We start from the raw sequence: 27,650 nt of genomic DNA on the forward strand, positions 1-27,650 counted from the left end.
GCCACAAGAGAGCGCTATCAGCCCCCCAATTAGCAGCTTCTAAGTGACTGATGTTTCCTGACCACACGAGCTTTTATTCGACCTTTCTTGCTTGTTAACCCAGTTTAAATGCACATTTACTGCATTTTGCGCCATTATTCAGTCCTACTGAGCTGCATTATCTGGAACAAACCTGTGTTTTAGCTGGGGGGTAAGGTGTGGCAAAGCAAGAACAAACTTGATCTCATCATGACGGAAGACATCATTCAGTGTTTGAGACATGATGAAAACATTTAGAACCATATTCTCTCTCTAATCTTATAAGTGGGTGACCCATATTATTACTAGTCATAGTCTACTGGGTATAGTTAGGACGTTTTATGACGTTTGGGTGAATCACATTTGTAACAGATACTTAAGTGTGATCAATTTAGCCTATCAAACAGATACCAAGAAAGACTTCTTCAAACAACATATTTTTAATTCACAATTATACAATACAATCAACATGCCCCTCCTCCACTTTAAATTTCACAGATGATCACTGGATAAACTATTTACAGTTTTATGGCACAGACTCAAAACAGATTTGACTGCAGCTGATGGGTAAGGAGGAGGGGTTGAATATACGTGGCGGCTTATAGAGGTAAAAGGGGCAAAGGCAGGGTGGTCGTTTGGCGTTGGTGGGTACGAAGTGACAGATGTGTAGAGGTCAGAATGTCAGCAGCGGCGGGGCAGCAGCGAGGTGGAGCCAAAACTGATGACAACATCACCACAATGATGGGTCATATCTGTGAGAGAGGAGCAAACTTCAGAGTCAGCTTCTTGTGAGAAACACTGAAAAGTGCGGCTCTTACATTGGCACAAACACGTACCTTGACTGTGGAAGCGTGTCTGTACTCTCCTTCAACAGCAACTCTGAGATCAGTGTGTCCAGAATCTCTGGACTGGATCTCTTCCCATATCTAAGACACACAAAGAGACAGACATGTGATGATGATGATTTGTCAATCTGAGGGACCATTGAAGTCTTTGCATTATCTTAAACCTTTACGTTACCGAATGAAAGCACAAAAATAAATAACTGAACCTGTTACTTTGCATTTTCTGCTGTCATGTGTCTGATTGGACGCCAACCGAAAACTGAACACAGTCAGATCAAGACCCAGCAGGAATAGACAGGAGCTGCATTGCAGGTGGTCATATTTCCTTTTCTGTCCCTCAGATGATAAGCTGTGCTGGCACGACTGTGCCCCTGGGTGGCTAAATGCCTGCGGCGGCATCCAAACCCCTGACATTTAAAGACAAGCTAAAAACTGTGGGTGATTTGAAACGGCGGACTGACCGTGCCTTTTCTCCACAGGTTTGGTAAACGCGCAGCAGGTGGTCCCTATGTACCAAGTCAGAGGGAAAACTTTGGTGGTGTCGGACCTGCAAAGGTCAGACTGACTCCAACAAATAAGATCCCAAAAGACTCTTAATGAATACAGATTTTCTCTTTACAAATTGCAACTGGTAGTGTTGAGGAGAAAATTACGTATTCATAAATACCAGTGACTTTACAGGCCTTAAGTCGATCATCTTTTTATACAGAAATGGACAGAACCAAATCAACCAGTTTGAAAGAGAATATTTTGTCTTACTTTATCAATTCCGTTTTTTGAGAAGTAAATTACTCCAAAGTAACAACGATTTGAAACATGACATTCAACACAGCTTTTGGTTTCATGCACATTGGATTAAGCTGAACCGTTTTCGGTTTGGTGTAATTAGTGCACCTACCTCTGCCTTGTGATAAGGTTGATATAATGTCTCAGGGCTGAGTAGTACTTGGCCAGTTCCTCCGCCGGGGCGTCCTCCCCGGGGTTCTCCGGTTTCACCGGGTATCCCTCCGTCAAGGCGCTCAGGCAGAGCAGCGCCCAGAGCAGGAACCCCAGAGTCCCCAGCCAGCTCACCAAGTTAGGATGCATCTGGCAAAGCAAAGTTAAAGTCGTCTAGACACTTGATCTCCTGTACCTTCAATTGTCATTTATTGTTTTTAAATGAATTATTGTTAATTGGTGACAAAATATTGTTCACCGTTTATCTTTAAAAGCAGTTTAAAAAAGCTTGCATCGTTAGTGGTGATAGAGTTTTCATAATCAAGATATTTGCAGCTGCTTAACCAGCATTCAAAAGTATTGTAAAGAAACTCTGAACAAATTTAGTATTTCATCTCACTGGTTTTGGAATCAAATATCCCTGTACTTACAATTCCCAGAAGGTCAGAGGGAGGTTTTTCGCGCTGCGTCGTGGCGTCTCTTCTGCTCTTCTGGGCGCCTGGTGCGCTCTGGGTTTTATATCTGTGAGCGCCAGACGCGCTGCAGAAAAACGCGTCAGAGCTGCGCTCCGTTCAGCGCAAGTCGCTGCCTTTCTTCGTGTGAACGTCACCGCTGATGCTGTTATTGGTGCGTTTAAAAAGCTATTTCCATTAATGTAACATAACGATGCAAACTAAAAATAGAGAGAGTTAATGAGCTCCTTTTTTCCAATCAAGGATTAAGGCTGAGGGGTTTTTTTTAAAGAAAGAGGCCAATCCAGCTGTTACACTTCCATCTACGGATACTAACCACCTAATACTGCTCATATGAAAAATCCAGAAATATTGTAATTACATTATAGAAAACATAATACCTTCACTTCCAAATCACTGCTGAGCATCTAACATATTATTGTGCAAATTATAGTCAATAACACTGTGTTGTTCCCGGTGTGTTCAGAAACAGGCACCTCACACACAGTCTTCATCACACAACCTTTTAATAACTGTTGCATTCAAACACACACGGTCAGACACCCAGATAGACTGACACACACACGCTGAGTGTGATGTTTTGGTGTTTCTTATAAGGAAGAAGTTGATAAATCACTTAGAGTCAAGTAAAATTCTTCTGCATATTAATATCAATAAACTCATCTGAAGCCAAAAAAAAAAATGGAAGTGATGTAACACTGTTGGTGAAATTCAAATGAATCTTCTATAGGTGTTCTTCTTACCAAAAGAAGCTCCTATGAACTGCGCCTCGGATGATCTGGAATAAAAACACATGAGACTTACAGGGACTCACATGTTCACATTACTGACATTTACTGACATGCTGTTTGGCTGAATCAGTCCACTAATTTCGTTTTGCAGTTCATTTCATTAGATGGAAAGATAGACTGGGACACTCAACAAGAACAAAACGCCTAAATGTGAATATCGAGAGACGTCAGCCAAAGAAGAGCCCAATCTCCAAGTTTCCCACTTAATAAGAAAACCCAAATAGCACTTCAAATGAAACTGTATCACCAAATGCTTCATTTACTTCCCATTCATAATCCTTTTGTACACAAGCTCACAGCCGTATAATCTATCAGTATTCTTCAGCATTGCAGCTTTTTAAGTTGCTGAGAGGATGTGTTAAGGGCTTTTTGTATAACACAGGATGCTAAGAGGGAGACGAGGAATGAGACACAAGTGAGAGAATGTGGAGCACAAAGTCATGACCGAATCATGATGATCACAGGCATGAATAGGAACTTCTTCTGCTCTTCAGGAGCTACATGCACACTCACTGACTCACTTCAACTGCACCTATCTGAGTGTCTGACATCTGAATAAAGCAGATGTAAAGCACAAAGTTAAGAGGTCAGTTAATGTTTGTTAAAACATTAGAATGTAATAATGCACTGTGATTTTAAATTCAGCATCATCATTAGAGACAGACTCTTATGGTGGTGCAAACTTTTGTGCCAAACCACCAGCCAGATGCTACAATACTGTAATTACATGCATGTTACAGTATATTCTGTAATTCAAATATGTGCACTATAGAGGTAAAGTCAATGATCAACAATGTCAGTAGGATTTATCTGCACTTGTTTAGATTTTTAGTTTGAACCGCAATGCAGGACTAACCTTCCAGCATGCTTTGTGTCACCAGTAGATACAGTTACAGGTGTAACTGAGTAACTGTATTTTGCACCAGTTGAGATTATTTCTTTACAGTTATAATTCTCCTTTCTCCAAATGTTTTGAGCGACCTGATGCACTATTGACTTAAAAGGTTTACATCAAGATGATAGAATTTTCAGTTTGCTTTCAAAGTCTGTGCAGGCCCTTGATCCCAACTTGAGTAAGAATGAACTTTTAACGAAATGTTGGATGATCCCTAAACTAAACATGCTTGTCAGTTGGCAGATTAGGACAGACAAATCCATGTCTTAAGGATTGCATTTTAGCTTTCTAAACAGCAAGCAAACCTGTGAGCAGGAGTCGACCATCGTAGTCACAAAGAGAAGCTTATGCTGTATAGGATACTGTCTACATAAAATAAATCCTTAACATGGAAACACATCTTCAGGTCAGTGGGTCTGTTTTGCTTTTTCTGAATGTTTAAAACATGGAAATCCTGCCTGAAAATAGAAGAAATATAGGTAGTTCAACATTACAAGTAAGATTAAAAAAATAAGAAATCACAGTCTCTGCACTGCACTGTGACCCATTACTGGCTCAACCAGGGTTATATGGTTGATATTCAGCATTTCACCCAATATTAACAAGTCCCATAAAATGATTAAAAAAACTAACAAGCAGTTGAAAACATGAAAATATCAAAAACAAATTGACAAAAAGCCACTCAGCAGTCTGCCACTGGAAGGTGTTTTCTCTCAGATGTGTTTGTCTGCAGCTTCGTTTATCAGTTAAAGGATGCCTTCACTGATTTTGAACTTGCTTCTTTTGGTTCTATTTAAATTACACGCATTCCATTAAACTTCCCTTTGACGACCCTATATTAAAATATTTCTCCACTTATAGCTGAAAAACTCCTCCAGATGACATCTCTTGGAGGAACTTTCAGCTCATTTCACGTTATCTTATTGCTCACACTATGGACTTTGTAATCATGGTCAACCTGCTTGTCCAGAGCTCCTCCAGATGACATAATCTAAACTCCTAATGATGAAAGACTTGGTGATGTAATCTAGAATATATAATATAGAGAATATTATAATATAGAGAAGAATTTTAAAAGCACATTACAGTGCCTAAACCAAAGCCACAGAAGGCCAGTTGAAAAGTGGTCACTCTATAAGCTATGACTGCATATACAGTGAATTAGATCATGCTTTAGGTTGAATCAGTCTCCTCTCAGCAGTAGTCTACTCATTAAATATTAAAACATGTTCTATAATTAACTCAGATTTTGGTGGTATTCTGCTAGATTTTAGTACGAAAAATATGGTCATTCATTGTGGTCCACATCAGAATTAATAATGCCACTGGAAATTTAGTTACCAATCATCTGCAATACAGTGTACTGTACCTTGTTTGTGTTCATTAGACCAATCAGAGTACCCACAATTAATGTTGCAGTTATATTGTATATTACCACTCTAAATTTAGTAGCTTTCCCTAAAAACTTGGTTGCCGTTATCAGGAATAATTTCTGACTCGCAGAACGAGTCCTTTGGAGAACAAGCTGTTTAAATGCAAATTTGTTTTCTCCTCCTCTCATCAGCCTCCCGTTTTGGACAATAAGTTCTCTCCCAAGATTTGTTAAGATGAAAAGGCCTGTAATTTTCTGCTGCTGTGAATAACACTTTTCAAATTTACGGTTTGTACAACTGTAAAAGGAAATACTGACGAGCAGTATGCCTGTATCTTTTCTATAAGGCAGTTGGCTTCAAATGCACTAGGGAGACAAATGAAAAAAAAAATCGTATACAGCTTTGGTGCTTTCTTAGCTATTACACCGTTTTTGTACACAACTCTGACATCTAAATTGCTGCTTTTGAATACACTATTGTGCTATGGTGACAATCTGTTACTTCTGGTAAGCAACCACTACTATTACTTAGAGCATCGGGAGCCCCTTGTTTGTCTGTGTGGGTTGCAGCTTCGCACTGAAGTTGACTTGAGTCAAGAAGTTGTGTTATTAGGTTCATGCTGGAAATTTTTGTGAGGCTTGTCAATAAAGCATATGAGCCAAAACACCTGTAAATAAGTTTTTGTGTTGTGCTATGCTGAAATGGTATCAAAGCCAATCCAAAAGAATTCCAATGAAGTATAATTTGAATAATACAATTGAAACAATCTATATTTTCTACAGAAGTGATATACTACCAAAAAGTATAATTTCTACTTTTCAGTTTTCTGAGCTGTTAGCTATCAACACTTCAAGGAAGCATGTTCCCAAATTGTTCTTTTCAGTTCTGGCTTTGACATTAATTGACAGCCTTTGTGAGCAATTACTGAACCATATACTCTCGTAGAGAGCACATGCTTTTTGCCTACTTTCAGTTCAGCGTAAGTACAATGGTGACAACTGCTCAATGAGGAAATAACAAGAAATGAATGTCCTTTGTGATTTTCTTATTTGTTCTTCTATCACTCTAATTAAACCCCCACTGCTTTAAGAGTCACACTATCTAGTCTGAGTTTTCACTTCTTCTCTCAATGTTCCTTGCTGTCGCCAATCTGTGTGAGTGTGCATGTCTGTAAATGTCTCTCTGCCACATCTGCTTCTAGGGTGAAAGCAGCACAATTGTCAAGTCAAGAGAAACATCATACAAGACTTTTTGATTGATACATGAACACAAGGTCAAGCCACCAAGCTGTGACTGGTTGGTTCGGCTCAGGTGTGGAGGGCAGAGGACTGAGATTTGATATTAAAAGCCTGGCGCAACTTGTTACTACCTGGGGGGCAAACTAAACATTAGTTTATTACCCAGAGAGCAACGTAGGTGAGACCAAAACAGTCTGGATTTGTCATTATGGTATCAAGCTGTCTGTGAGTTTATTGTACCCTTAAAGAGGTTAACCATTAATGGATATTAATGGGTTCAGATGCTAATCAGTATTTTCTAACTGTTGCTCATAAGTATTTGTGCAAGCTTCATGTATTCAATCTGAAATAGACCATTACTTGTTTAACATTTATTACTGCTGTATTTCTTGAAACAGATTGTATTTGTTACTAATCCAATGAGCTAAATGTTATAAACTAATAATTTCTTTCAGTAGACAATTTTCTATGATTATGTGTTACGAATATAATTATTAACCAGTAAATTAAACATGATTGTTGACATGTCGTTGACAAGCTTTAGAGGCTATGATGAATGCAATGTCTATATGTTTAAGTTCTGATTTAAGATAGCAGATCTTAAAAGATAGTAAAGAAAAAAACATCTCTTAGAGCCTTTTATGTTTATGGCTTAATGTATTTAAACACAGTAAATGAAAGACGTCATCACGCCAGAATCATGTCACTGTTTTGTTTTAGCATTTTTATATTTCTGCTGAATGCACTTTTCTTAGCATTTGGTCTGAAAGCCAGGTCAAATATTAACAACTTATTTGTTTTTGTTATTTAAACTATATAAACTGCTTAATGTGTCAATTCTCAGTAGTGTACTGTATTTGTGAAAGAACAAAACTTTCAAAATATTCATTCAGGGTGTTCATATACCTATTCTGCAATATTCTTTCAGATTTTCAGTTATTATTCAGGTATCTGGTTGTGTGGTTCATAATGTTGAATTTCTGTGAGTATAAGCAGATACAAGGACATACAAAGAATATACTCACAAACAATTCTAAACTAAAGGTACATTTCCATAAATAATATTGCCATTAGGTATGTCTCTAATGGGCTTTAAGATGTAAGTGATGATTGTATGTATGTATGGCTGCATTTGTTTAAACACACTTTAGTTATTCAAACATTAGTGTTGATTTAACCCAGCTACACAACATCCGTTTGTTATCATATTGCTTTGTGAAAAAGCAAAATCCATTTCTCACGACTCGCTCTGCATCCTCCTTTTCGAGTCTGTCGACACAGGAGGGGATTGAAGCAGAGCCTCTCTGAAGTCACTGTACTGTCAATTACCCATAGTGTATGCCACAAAAGAGAGGCAACGCACACACCCAATGTGTCAAAGTCATACATAGGATTGCGCTTCACTTTTTGGAGGTTGTGATGGGTTTTTTGTTCTTTTTAAGAAGCAGAACAAGCTGTATTTGTTTGAGCAAGATCGATCCTAAGCAGACAACATGCTGATTCTTCTGATAATCAGAGGAGGATGCCTAGAGCAAAGGGAATGGGCTGAAATTGTGAAAGTCTGAGTTGACGCTGTTTGAAAATGAGGTAAAATATTTTCAGAAAGCTGATATAAAGTCTGTCTCAGTGGGACTGTAGACCTTGAGTCATTAAAGGAGTTCTTTCATAGTAAATTTTAACAAGTATTCAATAAGACACTGAAACGTTTTTGATATTTTTTTATAGTTTATTTTATGTCTATCTGCAATTCCTCCAGTTTCTTTGATTTTAATATTAGGGTACATAATTAGACCCCTTCAAACGAGATGCAAAAGCATACAGGTATACATTTTAACTTCCTTCTAAAGTTCCTTCTGAATTCTTCCTTTCACATGAAAACAAACTGTTGCCTATTTACATTCCACCTTATGGAGTGTAAACAGTAGTGTTTGTATCTACATGGCTTATGTAAGTCTAATAACAAATCTGTTTTAGCTCTCTTAGCAACTCTTTATAGAAAAACCTGCCTCTTAAAAGGCAAGTAAACCGCTATGTTTAGCTGCTATATCTGTTAGATGCTGGGAAAGCTTTTCACTAATGCAATGAAGTGTTGTGACCGAAAACTGTGCTGACGAGGGCACTGAGAATAATGCAAAACTCTAAAACTCTAGGCTGGAAAACCAAAACATTAACCTAAAAGACAATAAAATGCTCTATAGAGATGAGGCAACCTGTGAATATCAATATGATTAACCCATGTCATGTATGCAATCTGATGTAATAGCTACATTTAGAGAATATTGATTTCATCCATCGATCCATCCATCCATCAACTTAAACACTTGAAACCTGTTCAGGGTCATGGGGGGCTGGAGCCTATCCTAGCTGTCACTAGGCGAGAGGCGGGGTAGACCCTGGACAGGTGATCTTACTTGTATCTGATGGTCCAACAATTAGTTTACTCCAGAGATCGTTGTATAACGAACATTGAACATTTATTGTATTCGTTTTTCAACTTAGCCGATAACGGACTAATTCTACAATACACGTTTACAGTAATATTACAAACACGTTCACAAGAATTTCATCAAACAGGTTTCTCAAAGTATGGCTATTTCCACGGAACACAGTAAGAAACCGTGTGCCTCCACAGCTACGCACTGAACCTTTCACTTCTACCTTGTTGCGGTCCCCACTACCTTGTAGTCAGTGTTTCTTGTGGTCCATATCTGTTCCTTTCAGTAGCTGAGTCGAACTGGACAAAAACTTAAAAGGTAAACTACAAAGGCAAACTATAAAGCCATATGATGTCAGTAAACCTAAATGTATACCTCTTAATCTAATTAATGTTACAACACACAACATTAAAAAAGAGGAAAACCTGGTTGGCTCATACAGGTGTATCTCAGGACCAACACAGAGACCTACACTGACAGACAACTATTCACACACAATTACACCTACAGGCAATGTTGGAATCACCAATCGACCTAACATGCATGTCCGACACAGGAGTACCCCGGAGGAATTCAACGCAAGCACGGGGAGAACATGCAAACTCCCCACAGAAAGGCCACAGCCAGCAGGTGAATTGAAGGGTCTAAAGTCCCTTTAGTTGTGAGGAGGCAGCACTAACCACTTCATCACCTTGCTGGCCAGAATAATGATTGTAGATATTTAAGAAAGAAAACAAAAACACATTTCTTTTAACAATAATTATTATTGGGCCTGTTGTTTGATCTTTTACATTTAAATAGCCACAGTGTACATGTACATAGGCTACACTTTCAGATGAGTAGAGTAACAAATGTTCTCATTCTGTTTTGCATTCTGCAAATTCTCTTTCCGGTTGTATTTTCCTTCTCAGTAGTTCTGTAGTTCTTGACACTTTCAAGTGATTTGTCAGTACGTGTGACTCTGTTGTGTCTCTCTGTACGCCTTTGTTTTTGTTACTTCTTTTTCTCTCTCTGTGGGGAAATTAGGGAAGTGTGTTCTTCATCTCGAGTTAAGTCAGTGTGTGTGTACCCTAACTGTCACTGGGGTAATTAAGTGTATCCTTGTGCAGTAATTGCCAATTTAATCTTCTGTGCTCACCTTTTGATTTGTAATGTTGGAGCTGTCAGTCAAGTTGGGCGTAGTTTCCATGGGGATACGGAGAGTGTAGTAGTAATTCCCTTTAACCAATAGCCTAAGTAAATTGCTTGTAGCCTCCTTAACCGAGGTTGCTGTGGAGAGACAATTACCGTAGACTTTAATTCTGCCCAACTAATGTGCCAAGCCTTTACCTCTTAATTATTTGGGTTTTCCGTCTTTCGCTACCTTTCCCACATCTCACTCCACCCACTGCTTCTATGTAGTGGAAATAGATCAGGTGTGTTTTTTAAGGATGCTTGATTCTAGCAATCAGCAAACTTCTTCTAGGAAGTGAAAGGGAAACATGATTGGTTTATTGTAAATGTGTCTACATTCTTTATCTTGTGTTAACCGTGGTCATTGTGGGTACACACTGAATCTGAAGGGTCAGCTTTCAGAAAGCATCCCTTTTCACTTGCTTCGCCTACAGCACTTAACTGCAGAGACCCAGGTGCATCTAAGCCACCCTCCAGGCATAGCTCCACTTCCCTTCCCTCAACAGCACCTGTTCAACTCACTAACGCACACACATCTTGTTGCTTACGTTACTACGCCAGTGACTTTATTTGCACTGGCCTGCACAGTTGTAGATGCTGATCTAGTTTGACTTCATCCTCAAAGCGAGAACATTTGAGTGGGAGTCATTTTGATTTAGGTCTGCTTTAATTTTATTTTGCAGTTAAAAATTATAGAAAGTGGGCCACCATTAAAGAAAAGAAGACTTGCTTCAATCTCCATTGACTGTGTGAATTAAATCAGTTCTCGTCACTGCTGATCTGCCATGAGGAATGGGATTAGTCAATCAGAGACAGTACATCTATCTGCAAATTAATAACTGTGCTCATCACTGAGCACGTAGATCTATGGTTCTGCTGTTATTTTGGTGGCATGTTGAGTGGGTGGCTTTTTCTTCAAAAAAGAACATCAATCCTATAAACAAATGTGTAGACTGACTAATTTATGGAACATGTATCAAGCTGTAAATTTGATGCATTACTAGAAATCTGCAATAAATAAAACTGATGATTTGGTTGTTTGTTTGTTTTTTTGGTTGGAATATAAAGAAATATTATTTGGAAAATAAACGTTGGATATAAACTAGTGCTTCAGTCAACCGGAATTTTAAAAGTTTAAAAGAACTTCAAAATACTGATATTATTGGTAACTGACCATCACCCAAACCTCAGACAGAATCAAAATATTGTCAGTCATTGTTTAGTTGTGAGGTTTAATGATTTCTGTTGCTGACAGTCGATTATTCCACAGAGTCACGACAGTCACAAAGACAGACACTTCACTGTAAAAAACTGCTCAGCAATTAAAATGTTCTTTAGACAAGCTTTAGAGAATAGTGAATGCTGCACAGTATGATTCATTTAATGTGTTAAATCATAAATGTCCAATAGTTTACAGTTCAGCAGATGGATATTAAGAGGAATATCACATTTTCATGTTTGCTTGTCTCTTTATTACAGAAAAAGAGGTTAGATGGTTTGGTCGATGTTTGGAGGATTCTCGATGCTGAGCTTCTCTGCTGGCAGCCATCTTAGTCTTGATCTGAAAAAGATACAAACATATATTAGGGAAATCAGATGTGACAGGTGCCGAGAGATGTTGTTTACTGCACTGGTATTGAGTTTATTTCAAATCTACAGTATGCTGTGTGCTCAACATACAGTGTAGCAAGATCTGAAACACAGATGGAGTTAGAACTGAATGTTTATCTGCTCCCAATTAAATAGAAAATTATACATTGAGAAATAAAGACTGACATAACAATTGCTACACACAGACCTGATCTTCAAATGTCTTTTGTTCATGACATTTGGGTTTGCTACGTGAATACTAAATTGTGGACTAATTGGTGAAAGACAAATTAATATATACTTAATTAACTATGCCTAAATAGATAATAATGTAATTAATGGAGCATGTGTAATCACTAATTAAATTCTCATGGTTTTTAGAAGAAAAGAAATTGACCTTTAAAAAGCTGAAGAACCCATTTTTTGACTGATGACATTTTTACAAATTTGAATTAGTAATATGTTTATAAAGAATCAATTTCTCAACAACACAAAATGCACATGTCATAATGTATCCACTGTATTCACATGGTCTTAATTTCTGCACTAAAGAAACCCCTATTCTGCAGACTCATTTATTCAACACTGATACTGTGCTGCTCTTTACTGCCCTCACATGCCTCTTTAGGGAAGTTTCTTTACTTTTTGCTCACACCTTCACTGTGCTTACAAAGTCAAGCACACTAAACACTGATTTCATTAATTAAAGAGTATCTGAGTTCAGAAATAACGAAACTCGTGTTTCTCCGTGTGACTACATCTACATTAGGTTACCATATATTGGCTACCTGGGCTACTGGCCTCCATTGCAAGGTAACCCTCCAATAGGGAACTGAATCCTGTCAATCCACCCATGGCAGTATAAGGGACATCCTTGCCTATTGGCCGACCACGTGCCTCCCTCTCTAGTTTTGTCTCAACCTGCCAAGAAATTAGGAAAAAATTAATTGGAGTATAATATCTGTGGACAAGCTGATTGTACATCAACATCATTGTGGATCGAGTACTAATATCAAACCCATTTGTTGTTATTAATGACTGAATTTGACTCTTCTCACCAGAGTGTGGTGGGAAGAACTGGGCTGGCCACATCCACAAATGTAGGGGCTTTGGAACCCAGAACAGGAAGTGCCTGAAAGACAAGATACATAGAAATAGGATTTTTTTATTATTATTTTGAGCATTTAATGTGTATATATGATTTCACTTTAGTGAGATTTTGAGCTACAGTGAACTACTTCTGTCTTTAAATATAGGGATTTTACACTTACAATTCTTGCACAAGTAACCAGCAGCTTCATTGTGATCCTGAGGTAAGTGTTTGCACCTGCAGCGGATAGGGCTTGGCCCAACTCGGGGAACATAATGGTAGCCAGGGCAGTGACATCCCCTCACCAGACATGGTAGGGCCAGGGGTCGTTCAGAAGGAACAACTTCAAAGTCTGTCTTATGTTCCTTGTACCTGGACAAGATTTGTCTATTTATGTCTATGTACACACACGTCTGATTTATTATGTGACAGGGTACTGCACCTGTGTGAACAGAAACACTGTGTCTCAGGGCCAATGAGTTTGCAGTCGATACCTCCTGGTACACTGAAGCTCACATACAGCCTGTTTTTCATTCTTTGAGGGATCACCTTTCTTTTGTACTCCTCATATTGCTCTGGAGTGAACAGTCTACCTTTATCGTCATCACCCACAATCCTTAAACAGACAAACCACCATTAAACACATCAATGACTTTAACTGACACAATAATCTACTGTGAATGCTGTTCTAATCTTTATTTTTTATTATTCTGACTTGCATACGTATTAGGCACCTCACTACTTCGACATACTTTCACCTAGAAACACCTTTCAAAATTCAAAACGTTCAGCTCATAAAGAACATTATTGCTTGTATACGGCTTTTAAATGTCTTTCATACCTTTTAAAAATTGTATACTTTTATACTTTTTAATCGATTATTATTAATTTTACAGGGCTAATACGACTAAACATTGTTACAACTAAGCAACTGCTATAAAACCAAAAAAGTAAAAACAAGAATCAGCATACATTGACAGAAATGTGTACGTGCATTGAAACTATGTGCATATCCATCCGCAGACATACACAAAGTATAAGTATAGGGTTATTATGTTATTTCAGCACGTATCTTGTATTTTAGCTGACACTATAGCTCCTCATAACATTATGTGTCACATGATGGTGATTTTATTCAAAATGTATTGAAAACCCCTTTAGTGATTAGTTGTAGTCTGTAAATAAAAGCCTACAGTCTAATATTGAGACCAACCTTGTGTACTCCCAGTAGGCATCGACTGCTTTTAAAGCGGACTCGTCAAGACTTAGGTTTTCCATTGTCACAAACCAAAAAATTAGAACTGTGACAACTACTTTAGCTACTGTTTACCTCCAGCTCTGAGGGCTGCCATGGAAATGGTTACAGTTTTCCCTCTAACGGTCATAAAGGTGAACTGCACATAAATTATAAAACACAAACTCAAAGGCAATTACAAACACTTGGCAGTTTTGTTATTTTATTTAACCAGCTAATAGAATTAAATCGTCAGGATTTTCTATTAGATTTTTGTAGCTTATTTAACATGCTGAGAATTCATAACTACACTGCTAACACTATAGTACACTTGCCTATATTATCCACTGGATAAAAAGTTTACAATATAACTAAATTATAGTCAAGCGGCTTACGTATTATTATTAACACTTTTATTTTACTAATTAAGGATTGTATTATTACTTCAACTTCCGGAGGTTTTTTGCGCCTGCTTCGGCATACTTTCAGCTAAAAACACCGTTCAAACTTCAAAACGCTCACCTTATAGAGGACATTATTGCCTGTATACTGCTTTGTAAATATGGTTTATACTTTTTAAGATTTTTATACCTTTAAAAATCAATGACATCATCATCGATGACATCACATAGTTGCCTTTGGAGTAGCCAAAGCAAAACGTTCAGCTATTAGTAAACAGTTAAGCTTCAATTCACCTTTCAGCAAAAGCAAACCTTTGGCCTTTTCAGCAAAAACAGTTCAGCTTTTTTCCACTTCGCTTAGAATTTCTTGGCGTTTGAAGTTTTTAAGGCTAACTGGCTAACTGTATAAGAAATCGACGTTTCTTTTCAGCTATTTCAGCAAAGACAGTTTAGCTTTTTTTTAGCTTTGCTTGGAAAATCCTTTCAGCGACGAAGCATTCACGGTGAATTTTCTCGTTGGAAATGCATCCTAGTATTAGCTTGAGCCTAAACGAGCAGTATGAATACATTTCCCACAATGCTGTGCTAATGACGCACGCAATAGACGTTCAGAACCATGACGGTCAGCACAGTTGCATGCTAGCTGCTTAGACTTTTGCTTGTAAGGACCGCCTTGTTTCTGAGACAGTGAGGGCTGAAGCCAAAATGACCACTCAGTATGAAGATTGGAGGCGAACTTTCTTTAACTAAAACAGATGTTCATTCGTGATATTACCCAGCGACAGCCAAAAAAAGCACCAGTCTACAACGTTGCCTGCAAGAAAAAACTAGCCGCTGGATCAGACATTCGCTTTTCTGGAACCTGGTAATTCCTTCTTCTATCATAAGTTAGCTTTTCAGAAGAAAATTCTCGAAACGTTATATCATATCGTATTTTCATCCGATTTGCAGAAATGTTTAATGTATTTTGTTGATGGTAAAGTGTGAAAATAGCCTAGATGTGCTGTAGTGCCCAGCTAACACGAAGTGATAGTTGAGTTGGAAACTGTTTCAGTCGAACTTGATTAGCTGCCAACAGTTACAAACAATACATTTTAAAAAACATGCATCAGATGAGAACATCTGGATAATAATTAGTGCATATTTCACTGATGTTTTTGTCGGTGGAGTGTCGGTTAGTTTGCATTCCATAAATGCACCGATCCAACGTAGTGTAATCATATAGCCCAGTTGAACAAGTCAACGTGCTTTTAAAGCTGTCAGAAGGATTGCGCGTGACTGTTTTCATGGGATAGGAGTCTTAGTTACACAGTGTCTATGTTTTGAGAGCTGTATTCTCCACAGCCCTACCAATATCGACTTTTAGCACTCTTAACTATGCTTTGCAGGTCATCTGATTAAGTCTGTTCCTGAGTCTACTAGCTGGTGCGGTCATTATTTAAACTTTAAATTTACTTTGTCTTACACTGTGTGCTTTATCATTATCAACCACCCCATGAACTGTACTAAATTTAAACAGCTCCCTAAACAGTTACAGTATTCATTATGTCAGAAGCCATGAACTAAATGGTATTCCTTTCTATAGAACAATGACCAGGTCTGGTAAGAAGGCTGGCATGACTGTCGGAATACAGCCGTTCCTCAGGTTGTCAATGAGTCTCATTACTAATGATGGAATATATAATCTATTGACTTACAAATGTGCAGCAAAGAAAGTAATTGTAAAGTCTCACCAGTTTCTGCCCTTGAGCTGGCATCATTTTCTCTTGTCAAAATCCTCCATAGAATTGTATATCTGCTTCAAGGATGCAACGCTAAAACAGTTCTTTTAGCTTCTGGATAACTAAGGCTAGTGGTTGGTAGTGCCTTCTTGTTATGCCTGACAATGCATTTACTTGTTTGTCAGTTAAAATTTTGAATTATGCTTCCAGACAAACAGGTTTCATATGTTACTATCATCAGGTATTTTAACCTGTAGCACCCAGGTCAAAGGAAGGAATTCATTTGTGTGTCAAGATTGGGAAGCATCACTAAACGGATTTTGTTACTTTGCTTTTCATAATTTATTCCCTCAGTCACTGCCCCTTCTCTGACCTCAGTAGGGAGCGACACTCCCTCACCCATGAGAGGGTGCAGTGAATGAACTTGGTGACAAAGTTGTGTAAACTGAGAAATGATCACCTAATTTCCCCCTTTATGGCTGTGGCACACTATCAGGCTTTTTTGTCAGTCCAATAACTATGGTGAAGGTGGGATTAGAAAATGAATTCTTCCTTTTGTTATTTGCTGTATTTCCTATCTACAGCTCCAAAGCGGATCCCATGAAATCCAATCCGCTATTTGGGTTTCTGGGCTAAGAGGGCTAAAAAAGATTTCATGATTGAGATACTGTGCACTGTGATTAGGAGGCCACCTTGATGTAACCACGAGCTCCTTGCCAAAACTGCTGAGGTTGATTGTGTTCTTCATCCAGTAACAGCAGAGTGTGTGTGTATGTGTTGGAAAATCCTCCATCATTCTTAATTAAAAGCACATTTTCAGAAAATTCCAGAGCCCAAAATTGAGGGGTAATTTCAGTAGCCCATTGATGATGGGGGCTACTGAAATTAGTGTTAGTACTGAAGTAATTTTTGTTTTGTAGAATAGCAGTTTTTTCCCCAATTGGTAACAGTAAAAAATCTGACAGTAAGATCTGTAACACTTGTTGTTAATTATTCTTTTTCCTTCTTTGCTGATGTACTTTCCCAACACAGTCAATGATGTCTGGAGACCCCTGCCTCAACCCTAGTCAGCACTGATGACTCGGTGGTAGACATTTTGAAAACAAAGCATCTGTCCAAAATCTCCTACTTGTCCGCGCCTGTGGGTGTCAGCTTCTTGATGGTTCCACTTCCTGCCGTTGCTCAACAGTTTCTCACATCTAAGAACATACAGGATGCTCTAGTGGTTAGAGAGACTTTATCTGTTTGGAAAGCTTGAGTTTACTTGAGTGAGATGCTTATTCCATATCTGCACTAAGAATGATTTGTTGTGGACTTTGACCTCGGACTCATCGTTGGATGAGTACAGTAGAGAAGAGCATTTCCCTGCTGAAATTACCAAACTCTTAATCAAATTATTGGCATCTCCACATCTGAGACAAGTTGCCCAGACCAGTCCTTTCTAGCTCCCCTACCCTTTGCTACTCCCAGTACCATGCTGGGTGGACTGCTGAGGAGGAACATGTCCCAGAAGTTGAGTGTGTTGCTGTTAGTATTTGGACTAGCATGGGGACTTATGCTGCTCCGCTATACTGTGCAGCAACCTCGCCATCAGAGCAGTGCTGAGCTACGTGAGCAAATACTGGAGCTCAGTCGACGATACGTCAAGGTCCTGACAGAGGAGAATCGGAACGTGCCGGGGGGGCCACAGGGAACCTCTTTGGCTGGTTATGGTACGTATTTAAAAAGAAGTCAAGGGTACTGTGCAACATATTTACATAAGTTGACTAAATACATATGTCTATATTAACACTGTGGGCTTCCTAGTTTATAATAAGCCTGATCTGATTTATTTTCTTTCTTGTGTTTTGTTTATCCCTTCCTATCTTCTATACACAGCTGATCTGAAGAGGACTATAGCGGTGTTGTTGGATGATATTCTGACACGGCTGGTAAAACTGGAAGGGAAAATCGAATTGGTAGTCAATGCCTCCCTCACTAACATCTCTCACACTGCAGGGGGAGTCCTGGACTCTGCTCCTGCTGCTTTACAGAAATCCTCAAAGCAGGAGACACCTGGCAACAGCCCAGGGATATCACGCCTTCATCCCCATTTTGCTAAAAGGCCTCGACCACATTAAGGAGCATAGTTTAGAAATATGTACAGAATATTTGTTTTGAGCACCTTACACTTTCCAAGCCTTTATCTATGATGTACCAACATCAGACTAATGAAAAGCAATAGGGGGACAAATGGACATCAAAAGTATAAATTGTGGATGTATCTTAGTTTGATGTTCAGCCAGCTCAGAGGGAAGCAAAAGAACTTCTTAATGCCCCTTCCTTTCCTATGCTGATATTTATTTATCTTTTTTTTTTTTTACCAAGGCTATATTTCAGCACACAGTATGTTTTCATTGCTGATGTTTTAGTGTAAATCTCAGCATTTTCTACAATGCAATAATTGACTGTTTACACAAATTACAAGCAAGTGTAAAAACTCATGAACTGAAACTGAATCTAATTTGCTTTATTATAAAAAAATAATTTAAAGTACTCATCTGTCTATATTGTAAAAAAAAAAAAATTACAATACTGCTTTGACATATCAAAATGCTGAACAAAACATTACAGGCACAATAGTTGGGAATAGTCACATTTCAGAATTTATCTGGTGCAGCTGCCAAATACTGTATAGGGATGAATCTTCTATCTTACACAGATTGTGATTTGAAGAATGATTAGGCTGTATAGTTCACATGTAAGAGATAATCCAAAGAATGCTATTAGCGCTACCATCAGAAGGCTGTATACATTTGTATTTATAGTTGCTCCTAGTCAGTTTGAGGTTCATGCAGAATAAAATGGGATCATGCTAATTTGTCAATGTAAACATGAGCGTGTGTTTGCGCCATTGAAATCCAATGATTTCTATGCCTGGTGATGAGAAGTGTTTTAATTTAGATGTGGAACAGCTTGAATGTACTGTGCAGTCAGTGTTTATCCTTCTGTGCTGTGAAGACACCTGACTTACTGCTTACACATCTTCAGGATTCATGTTGCACTGTGACTCAAGGGATTTTTTTTTTTTTTAAATTCTGGGCTTATCTATCTTAGACTTGAGGAATATTTTAAGCTCTGGAAAATGTATTGAGTTTCCTGCTTGTCCCAAGTGGAGTTAATATTATTTTTAAGAAACTCAGGTGAAATACCTCACCATTTGCTGCCCAGAAACAGTACATACTTACTTTAATTATCATGATCTTCTTTAACGAGATTACTTTTTTGTCACAAATATAGGGTGTACTTTTGTCACAGTGCTTTGGACACAGCCAAAGTGGGTGGAGTACGATAATGGAGAAAATAAACTAAAAGTAATAAATGTCTCTTTACTTTTATTGTTGAAGGTGCCTACATATTACATTCATGACCACGCACACGTTTAAATCAGTGTTTATACCGTGTCCGCCATTTAATGCTTATGGGTTTAACATGACATAAAAATGAAAAATATGGTTATTGTCATTTTAAAGATTTGTTGGGACGTGTTCGTAAGAACGCAATTATCTTCTAACGGGTTAGAAAATCACAATCTTTATAAATTAGAGCATCATCCATTAGTATCTAAAAGTTGCGTCTGTGTAGCATAAATATTTTCTTATTAGGTTTACCCGGAGGCATTTTGTATTTTTGGCTTATAATGATGAGTGGGGAAATTTAAGGAAATACATTTAAAAAAAACATTAGGGACTTAAGAACAAAAGCTTCGTTTTGTCGCTATAACGAAATAGAGATCGTTTTCTCGAGAAACGAGGTTTTATATTAGGTCATATGTCGTTATAAGGGCGCTAAAAAGTACTAGCATCTATGGCCGTTCTCGGCTTCCTTATTGAGTTTTCGCATGAGGGTGAGGGTAACCCATGAGTCGGTGACGAGACAGGATATGACGTCGGGTTCTGCACAAAGCACATGCACGCCACCCACAGCACGCGCCATTTTCCAGATTGTAACTCACTACAATAAACGTCAGTATTTTTGCTCAAATCCTTACGTTTATTAGCTAGACTAAACAATGAGCGACATTGAGGATGGAAACTACGAAGAACGGGTAAGTTGTTAAATCGAGTGATATATGTTATAACTATCTTCGTTGTTCCTTTACTCCGTGTGGCTGGCAAAAAGAAAAGTGTAGGAAAAGTACACTAGCTACCGTAAAATTGCGCTATTGCTAACGTTATATCAATGTCTCAATATCGAATTTACATTCTTCGTTGACCAGCGTTTCCTGTGGTGGAGAGTCAGATAAATGTTCAACATTAGCTTCAAACCGTATTTACATGGACTAGTCTCTCTTAGTTGGCAGGATTCCTCTGCTTCAACTTAATCGCACGGAAGTTGGCTAACGTTAGCCATGTAGTCACCTTTATAGCAGTGTAATCACCGGAGTGAGACCTTGGAGATTACGTATTGTCCTAATTGTGGGTTTTCATTAAAATTATTTGCACCTGAACAGTTAGTCATTCAACAAAGAATGGCGATTTAACGTTAAGACATTTGGCAACGTAGAGCTACGTTACGGCCTTTTTGCAGGTGTTTAACCGTGAACCACCGACTTCCGAACGCGTCGGTGGTTGCTCGTAGTTTAGGCAGCTGTTCGAAACCAAGAAGACAACACTTTAGCGGTTTGTTGCCTATTGCATCACCAAAATACTTGTATGCAGTTGTTTGAGTCTTGTGTTGTTTGAGTACACCCGGAGGCAGTTAGCAACATGCACGTAAACACGGAAACTGTTGAGCAGTGAGGGGCTCTCTTCGTCAATTCCCTCGGTCTGTGTTTTTAAATACAATGTTGAATCTATACGTTTCTCTTTTGTCTTTTGGCCTTTGTCTGAGTATCACGTCTGCTCACATGAAATGATGAAGACAGATTCGATACAGTCTGTCGTACTGAGATCCAGAAACGAACCCGCCGCTTGATCAGCATTCACATATTGTACATTGACAGTGGACATCTGCATGCCGTAAAGCGCTTTGGCAGCTGTTCCTCTTGTTCTACTGCAGTCACATCAACTTCTGACCACTGAGTCCGTGTAGCAACCGTCTTAACGCGTGTCCGTTAAAATCCAAAGTAGCTGTTCAAACGCTCACTTCATGTCAGCTTCATACTGTTTACAATGACATACTCTCAAACATGACTAACGCACTATGCTTTGCATTAAAGGCCAACTGTAGGCCACGGGTAAATTTGAAACACGGGTATTACTGTTGCAGACATTCTTGCCTATTGGCCACGTTTTTGTTTTGCTTGTGCTTGCTTTTATTGAAGTTAAATTAGGCGTAGAGCTAAGCCAATCATCCTTCCCTTATTTCACGCACAGAATTGGCATAAATGCTACAACTTGCTCTGGACTTGTAAGGACATACCTTAGTTTAATTTTTCTAATTTTGATTATGTACACAAGTTCTAGAATTTTAAAAGTTAATATAGCAACCGTGTAAGTGTACTGCATTCAGTGTTTATTTTAATTTAAGATTTTCTCCTCTCAAACCTATGATCTTAATTTTATTGAATGTTCTTTTTTCATTAAGGTTATTGATCGTGAAGGATTTGAAGAGTTTTATCCAAGAATGATGAAGAAAATTTTCAAGATAAAAGAAGGCTAATGAAAACATGTAAAGAGCAGAACATAGAAGTGGAAAGGGAGAAAATGTGACGGAAGAATGGTGTCAGATAGAAGCGCTTGCAGTGTAATGGCTAATATGAAACTGGTGTCAGTTTTGGTGAAGAGGGGAAAAACATACCCGGAATCAGAAAATGAGAAAACTGAAAAAAGAAGAATGAAGAACAATAGAATTCCTGAGAGAAGGGAGTAGCGTGTAAAGAATCTGGAAGAATGAATGTGTCCCTAGGTTAAGTAAATACACTGTTTGTGTCCTAATGTTTTTCTTTACCATGCTCCCTTTCTGTAACATAAAATGCATGTTTTATTTTTTCCTTTGATGGCCCAGGTGGACATGGAAATAGAGCTGTCATTTACATTTGTTACATATAATAATTAATTATATGCCAAATTGTGAACCAAAGATTTATTTATGGATAATGTAAGATTACTAACCCTTTCTTCCACAGTACATAAGCTGTACATTCTAGACAGCTGTACTATATGTGTGCAACATACTCTTCCACATTTCACTACTGTCCTTAATTATGTTTTTGTATAAAGAAATAAATGTCCATTTGAGAGTTTTTAACATGCTGGTTTGGCAACAGGGTTCACGCTCCCCGTCTAAATCGGATCGTGGGAGTCCAGCTCGGGCCAAGTCGGAGAGTAGGTCTGGCTCCCCTAGCCCATCACAGGCCTCCAAACCCTCAGAGTCCAGATCACGCTCTCGATCAAAATCAAGGTATGTTGTTTTCATTTTGTAATAACTTGATATTTAGATAATGTCGTATTACAACTAATAAAATACACCCTCTCGTTTTTATGCTTAAATGTTATCTATCAATTTCTTATTTGTTGTACTATTAAATTCAGGTCCCGCTCTAGGCGGCGCTCAAATCGCCGGTACAGCCGCTCACGCTCTCGGTCCTATTCCCACCGCAGGAAGTCCCGCTCGCGTTCCTACAGCCCTGAATATCGCCGCAGGAGGAGCCAAAGTACTTCCCCTATGTCAAACCGGCGGCGCCACGCTGGTAGCAGGGTAAGTGCGGTGAGATCAGTGGATGTAGAACTGAGTGTGTATGCTTATTCACATTTAAGATCTTACTATTGACTTTTGGATAATATACAGAGCAAGAAATTACCTTACTGAATAGTGCAACATGTATGTTTAAAAAAACTAAACTTTGTCATAAGTTATAAGAGTGGATTTCACATACGCTACTCACAAAGAGTTAGGGATATGACTTTCGGATGAAATTTCAAAATGCACAATAACTTTTACATGTTATAATTTCTCTAAACATTTGTATGCTCATGTCCAGCTGTTCTATGTTTCAGTACTTAGTGCATAATATGTTGTATTCTAACAAGGTGAATAACCACAACAGTCACACTAAATGTTCTGATTCAATGAAAATTTGTATTTAAACAGTCCTCTTTATCACGCTGCTCACATTTTGATACCATGAAACCTAACAATTAATTTTGAAAGACACTGACATTTTTTGTTTTGGTATAGCCACCACTCTTTAGCTTTTGTTTCAATAAGTTGTTTAACATGAAGACATTAGCAGTGCATCCTTCTACTTAAATGTCCTACTTTCAGGGTATAATGTCACTGTAGCATCGACTTTTAACATTTTACCTGAATTTCAACCGAATGTCGAATATCCATAACTTAGTGTTAGCAGAGAAGTTGGCGTTTAAACACATGGATTAAAAAAATAAATTATTTTACATTTTATAAGCTGCTGTGTACAACCCCTTTTAAAATTCTCCTTAATAGAAGTCGCAATCTCACAAAAGATCACTTGCAGAAGTACAGACAATTGCTTCTACAAAAGTGGATTATTTTTTTTTATTTTTGGGAGTTTTGTACATACTGTATTTTTTACAGTTTTAAGCACAAAGTATTTGAGATGATTTACATATGACTTTGAGTTGGGATCATTATAATTAAGGAGTTTATTAACTACCCAGTTTCACTCTTGCTGCATCTTTATTTGGGTATTTGCTTATGTATGTGTTTGGGCTTCTGCAAAAGAAAACAAACTCCGAAGACCATGCAGACTTGGTAGGTCAACATCATAGCAGAATAAACCTAATAACGCACATTCAGTAATTTACTACAGGTATGTACATACTGCTGCATGTGTAGGCTAGCAGTATCATAAATCATAATAAAATACAAACCATAAAAAAAAGTTTGTTTTTTTCACTAAATCTGCACTAGTAGAAAATCCACTGAACGCACACAAGATCAGCAGGAACACATCCAGTGTGGTAGACACTCATTACACACACTCATTAAAACATTTTAAATTGTAAAGTTATTGTAAATTTATAGTCCCTGATAAGTGTGTAGGTCATTACGTTTGTGTAGATGGGTTTTTGTTTTGTTTGTTTGTTTTTTTCCCTTTCAGATGACTATGGTTAATGCTGTGGGAATTAACTTTGACATGACATTTAATAACCCCTTTTATTAACATTCCCCTCCTTTCATTATATCAACAGAGCCATGACTTCACAAAAGAAGGATACAGTCATGGTGGTGATGCTGATGTTAGGGTATGTGGACCTTCTAACATTTTAAAAGAGAACACTTCAATGTTTATGTGGGGGTCAACGTTTGGTTGGTTTTACCCTTGGAAATGCAAATGTTTAGTAATTAAGCAATTTGAGAAGCAATAAATGACACTATTCTTTATATATTTATTACAGTGTAAAAGTAACACATGTCCTTGGTCCCTGCAAAAATAGATGGCATGTGTGTATATCACCTAGGTGTTTTGTACAGACTTTATTTTGCAGCAACATAATTGACCACAGTTTTTGTAAGGTCAGTAATGTTTGCAATTCAATGGTGCTTTGAGGGGTTCATGACGAGGCAGGAATGAAGTGAGATTTTTAAAGCAAGTAGAAAAAATTTAATGTTTTTGCAGTATGTCTCTGAAGACATTTTTTCCAAGCAGATTAAGGGGTTATTAAAGCTGTCATGCTTTACCCACTGAGCATTTACTGTTGGACAGGTACAACTGAAGATGCCTGGAGGAAAAAATAATGGTATAACTGTTAATAATCATAGGTCCTTATCTATTTAGTAATAACTAAATTGTTATAGTGACATAATAATTTAGTTGGAGTGGTACTTGCCTTCTACACATTATAAACTAAACTAAGCACCAAATATATAAATGGGATTTTGAGACATTTGTTTGAATTTGGTTTAAATGAATGATAGTTCTTATAGGGCAGTATTAATTTGTGTGCTCAGGTTTTGGGAAGACATAGATGAGCATTTACAATAAATACACAGTAAATTGAACATGTAACGTCAGCCATGATTTAAAAAAACATACAAATCACTGTGGATGCTGTATGGCACAAATTAAAATCTGACCCATGTTGTTGACCATTTCAGGCAAACCCTGACCCCAGCACATGTTTGGGAGTGTTTGGCTTGAGCCTGTACACGACTGAGCGTGACCTGAGGGAGGTGTTCTCTCGCTATGGTCCTCTGGCTGGGGTCAATGTAGTGTACGACCAGCGCACGGGGCGCTCTCGTGGCTTTGCCTTCGTTTATTTTGAGAGACTTGAGGACTCTAAGGAGGTATGGGAGATATTATGGATTTATTTGTTGACCTGATAGCAAAATTATTTTAAATCCTGGTCTCAGAGACTCATTTGTTTTCTATTGTTAATGTAGTTACTACACTGTCCTCTATTCAAAAAAATTCTCATTTCAAAGAAGTTGCGATTACATGATTATGCCACTAGGTGTCTGCCTTGCCACAAACTCTGTATTCTATAGCAAGGAATTATTGTGTGTAATGAAGCCTTTGAGAATTGTTTGTTGTTTTTTGTTTGTTTTGTTGTTTTTTGCTATAAACCTTACAATAGTCTTTAACATCTTTGTATTGTTCTCCCTTTTGTGTTTCCTAGGCAATGGAGCGGGTCAATGGCATGGAACTGGATGGAAGGCGTATCAGAGTAGATTATTCCATTACTAAGCGTCCCCATACCCCAACACCCGGAATCTACATGGGCCGACCAACTCAGTAAGATCAACACTAATACCAAGTCTTGCTTATGAGTTTCCTGTGTGGTATGTGATGATCATCACATAGTTTAGATTCCTAGGAAACATAAATGTATTTTTGAAGAGTCAGGAATAAACATTAGGATGTATGAGCTCACCTGTATCAATTTTGTGTCTAATTTTACGTCACTTCTTCAATCAGTTTTGTGATTTCTAACAATTTATATCAGTTTTGACATGGACTTTCACAAAAGATGAGGCACCTGGAAGTCATAGCCCTGTTTTTCTTATTTTATAGCAACGGTGGAGGGGGTGGGGGTGGCGGCGGTGGTGGCAGCAGCAGCAGCAGGAGGGGGAGAGACTCATATTATGACCGCAGCTATGACCGCTACGACAGATATGATGAGTACGACTATAGGTATAGGTGAGTAATAATTTGTAAGAGCCACATCAGTTTGTGGTGTCGGGTACGAAGAAGTGTATAAAAATCGTCTTGTTATGTGTCTTTACAGTCGTAGACGCTCTCCATCACCTTACTACAGTCGATACAGGTCTCGCTCACGGTCTCGCTCATACAGCCCACGTAAGTGTGAAGAGAAATGCATACAAAAAAGTTTGCCTAACTGAATTTATTGTCATCTTCCAAATCAGATTGTGATAAATTGTATTGGTGTTTTCTAACTTTACTAATACAAATGTTACATTTTCTTTTTGCAGGACGATACTAAGTTGCTTCTTTCAACATTCTGCTACCCTCCAATGTTTGTCGGTGTGTGATTCATCAAGGTGTTTTCAGGGGGAAAACCTTCTGAGCTAGCATGTTTAAATCAACAGTTCAGTTAAAAGTAAAGTTTGAGATAGTTACTGTTTACATGCAATAGGTTACTTAAGTTTTTGATGCATCTGTGTTGAGTCTGAGCAAAGAACTTAGAACCTATTTAATATTGATGCATTGGATGAGCATCTTTTTTTCTTTTTTCTTTTTTTCCCATTTTAATCTTTACCTTTTTTCTCTGAACTAATGGTTAAGCTATATTGGACTAAGCATAGTAAACATTATCTTTGTTGTGATGGGGAAAAACTGGGTTTTAACTGCATTTTAATAATAATCTTGACACGAAATTATAAGCAAAAAGTCTAAATGTACAGCAGTGATGATAAAACATCTTAACTAACTCAGTTTGGTAGTAAAGTGGGCTGTGGAATGAAGTGTCACTTCACTATCAGAGGTTGGTTCTTTGCTCACTTTTTTTGTTAAGGAAGTCATTTTTTGAGTTTCTCGAGAGTTTTATTATCATGTATTATATTTTCTACTAATGTGTCTTTGTATGTAAATACAAATGTATAAAAAATCCAAAGTTTGTAAAGTGTTTTTCCAACTTAATTTGCATGAAATTGAAGTTGATCTTTGGTTGTATAGGTGGGAGTTAATACTGTAAGTTGAGTGGGTGAGGTGGGAATGCAAGCTGGGTAAATTTCACAGAAGACAAGCGCCAAGACGTTGATAAGTTTATGTTCACACAAATTTAAAGTGGCTAAGCATGAGCCACTGTCTTAGAGAATACTTTGTGCTTTCAAAGTCCACTTTTTTTTTTTTAATTTAGGCTAAAACAATGAACACATACAAAAGACAAAGGATATTGTTGTAAGAAATTGTTTGGTTTTATTCATTTTTCTGCATTTACAGAAAGAACTTGTACATAAAATTATTAACCTGTAGATACAGTCCCTTGACACTTAATTGTGATCATGATCC

General features: G+C 37.9%; 4 protein-coding genes across 10 annotated transcripts; 2 read left to right on the forward strand and 2 right to left on the reverse strand.

Annotated features, from left to right (window-relative positions):
* Window positions 1-438: 438 nt before the first annotated feature.
* Window positions 439-2,387, reverse strand: npy (neuropeptide Y). Its single transcript, XM_067504096.1, has 4 exons — window positions 2,231-2,387; window positions 1,762-1,949; window positions 855-944; window positions 439-770 (listed from the first exon to the last, which is right to left on the reverse strand). The coding sequence occupies exons 2-4, from the start codon at window positions 1,947-1,949 to the stop codon at window positions 749-751; spliced, it is 300 nt and encodes a 99-aa protein (XP_067360197.1). The 5' UTR covers window positions 2,231-2,387; the 3' UTR covers window positions 439-748.
* An 8,997-nt stretch (window positions 2,388-11,384) lies between these two features.
* On the reverse strand, window positions 11,385-14,735 carry fam221a (family with sequence similarity 221 member A). Of its 2 annotated transcripts, XM_067504169.1 has the most exons (6): window positions 14,071-14,735; window positions 13,300-13,473; window positions 13,039-13,229; window positions 12,826-12,899; window positions 12,556-12,688; window positions 11,385-11,738 (listed from the first exon to the last, which is right to left on the reverse strand). In XM_067504169.1, the coding sequence occupies exons 1-6, from the start codon at window positions 14,133-14,135 to the stop codon at window positions 11,728-11,730; spliced, it is 648 nt and encodes a 215-aa protein (XP_067360270.1). In that variant the 5' UTR covers window positions 14,136-14,735; the 3' UTR covers window positions 11,385-11,727. The 2 variants fall into 2 exon arrangements, with proteins under 2 accessions (XP_067360270.1, XP_067360279.1); XM_067504178.1 differs by lacking the exon at window positions 12,556-12,688.
* A 394-nt stretch (window positions 14,736-15,129) lies between these two features.
* ccdc126 (coiled-coil domain containing 126) lies at window positions 15,130-19,576 on the forward strand. The gene is made up of 3 exons (XM_067504190.1): window positions 15,130-15,357; window positions 17,246-17,925; window positions 18,092-19,576. Exons 2-3 carry the CDS (start codon window positions 17,688-17,690, stop codon window positions 18,331-18,333), a joined length of 480 nt encoding a protein of 159 aa, XP_067360291.1. The 5' UTR covers window positions 15,130-15,357; window positions 17,246-17,687; the 3' UTR covers window positions 18,334-19,576.
* Window positions 19,577-20,142: 566 nt separating this feature from the next.
* tra2a (transformer 2 alpha homolog) lies at window positions 20,143-27,255 on the forward strand. 6 transcript variants are annotated; one of them, XM_067504158.1, is made up of 10 exons: window positions 20,144-20,300; window positions 21,782-22,107; window positions 22,464-22,597; window positions 22,798-22,894; window positions 24,370-24,423; window positions 25,277-25,465; window positions 25,798-25,913; window positions 26,193-26,318; window positions 26,407-26,477; window positions 26,612-27,255. In XM_067504158.1, exons 4-10 carry the CDS (start codon window positions 22,862-22,864, stop codon window positions 26,620-26,622), a joined length of 600 nt encoding a protein of 199 aa, XP_067360259.1. In that variant the 5' UTR covers window positions 20,144-20,300; window positions 21,782-22,107; window positions 22,464-22,597; window positions 22,798-22,861; the 3' UTR covers window positions 26,623-27,255. The 6 variants fall into 6 exon arrangements, with proteins under 6 accessions (XP_067360220.1, XP_067360259.1, XP_067360251.1 ...); XM_067504150.1 differs by having other exon boundaries at window positions 21,782-22,102; XM_067504119.1 differs by lacking the exon at window positions 21,782-22,107 and having other exon boundaries at window positions 20,143-20,300; window positions 22,729-22,894.
* The last annotated feature ends 395 nt before the right edge of the window (window positions 27,256-27,650 follow it).

This window comes from Channa argus, chromosome 1 (assembly GCF_033026475.1).
Source record: "Channa argus isolate prfri chromosome 1, Channa argus male v1.0, whole genome shotgun sequence".
Taxonomy (NCBI): Eukaryota; Metazoa; Chordata; class Actinopteri; order Anabantiformes; family Channidae; genus Channa; species Channa argus.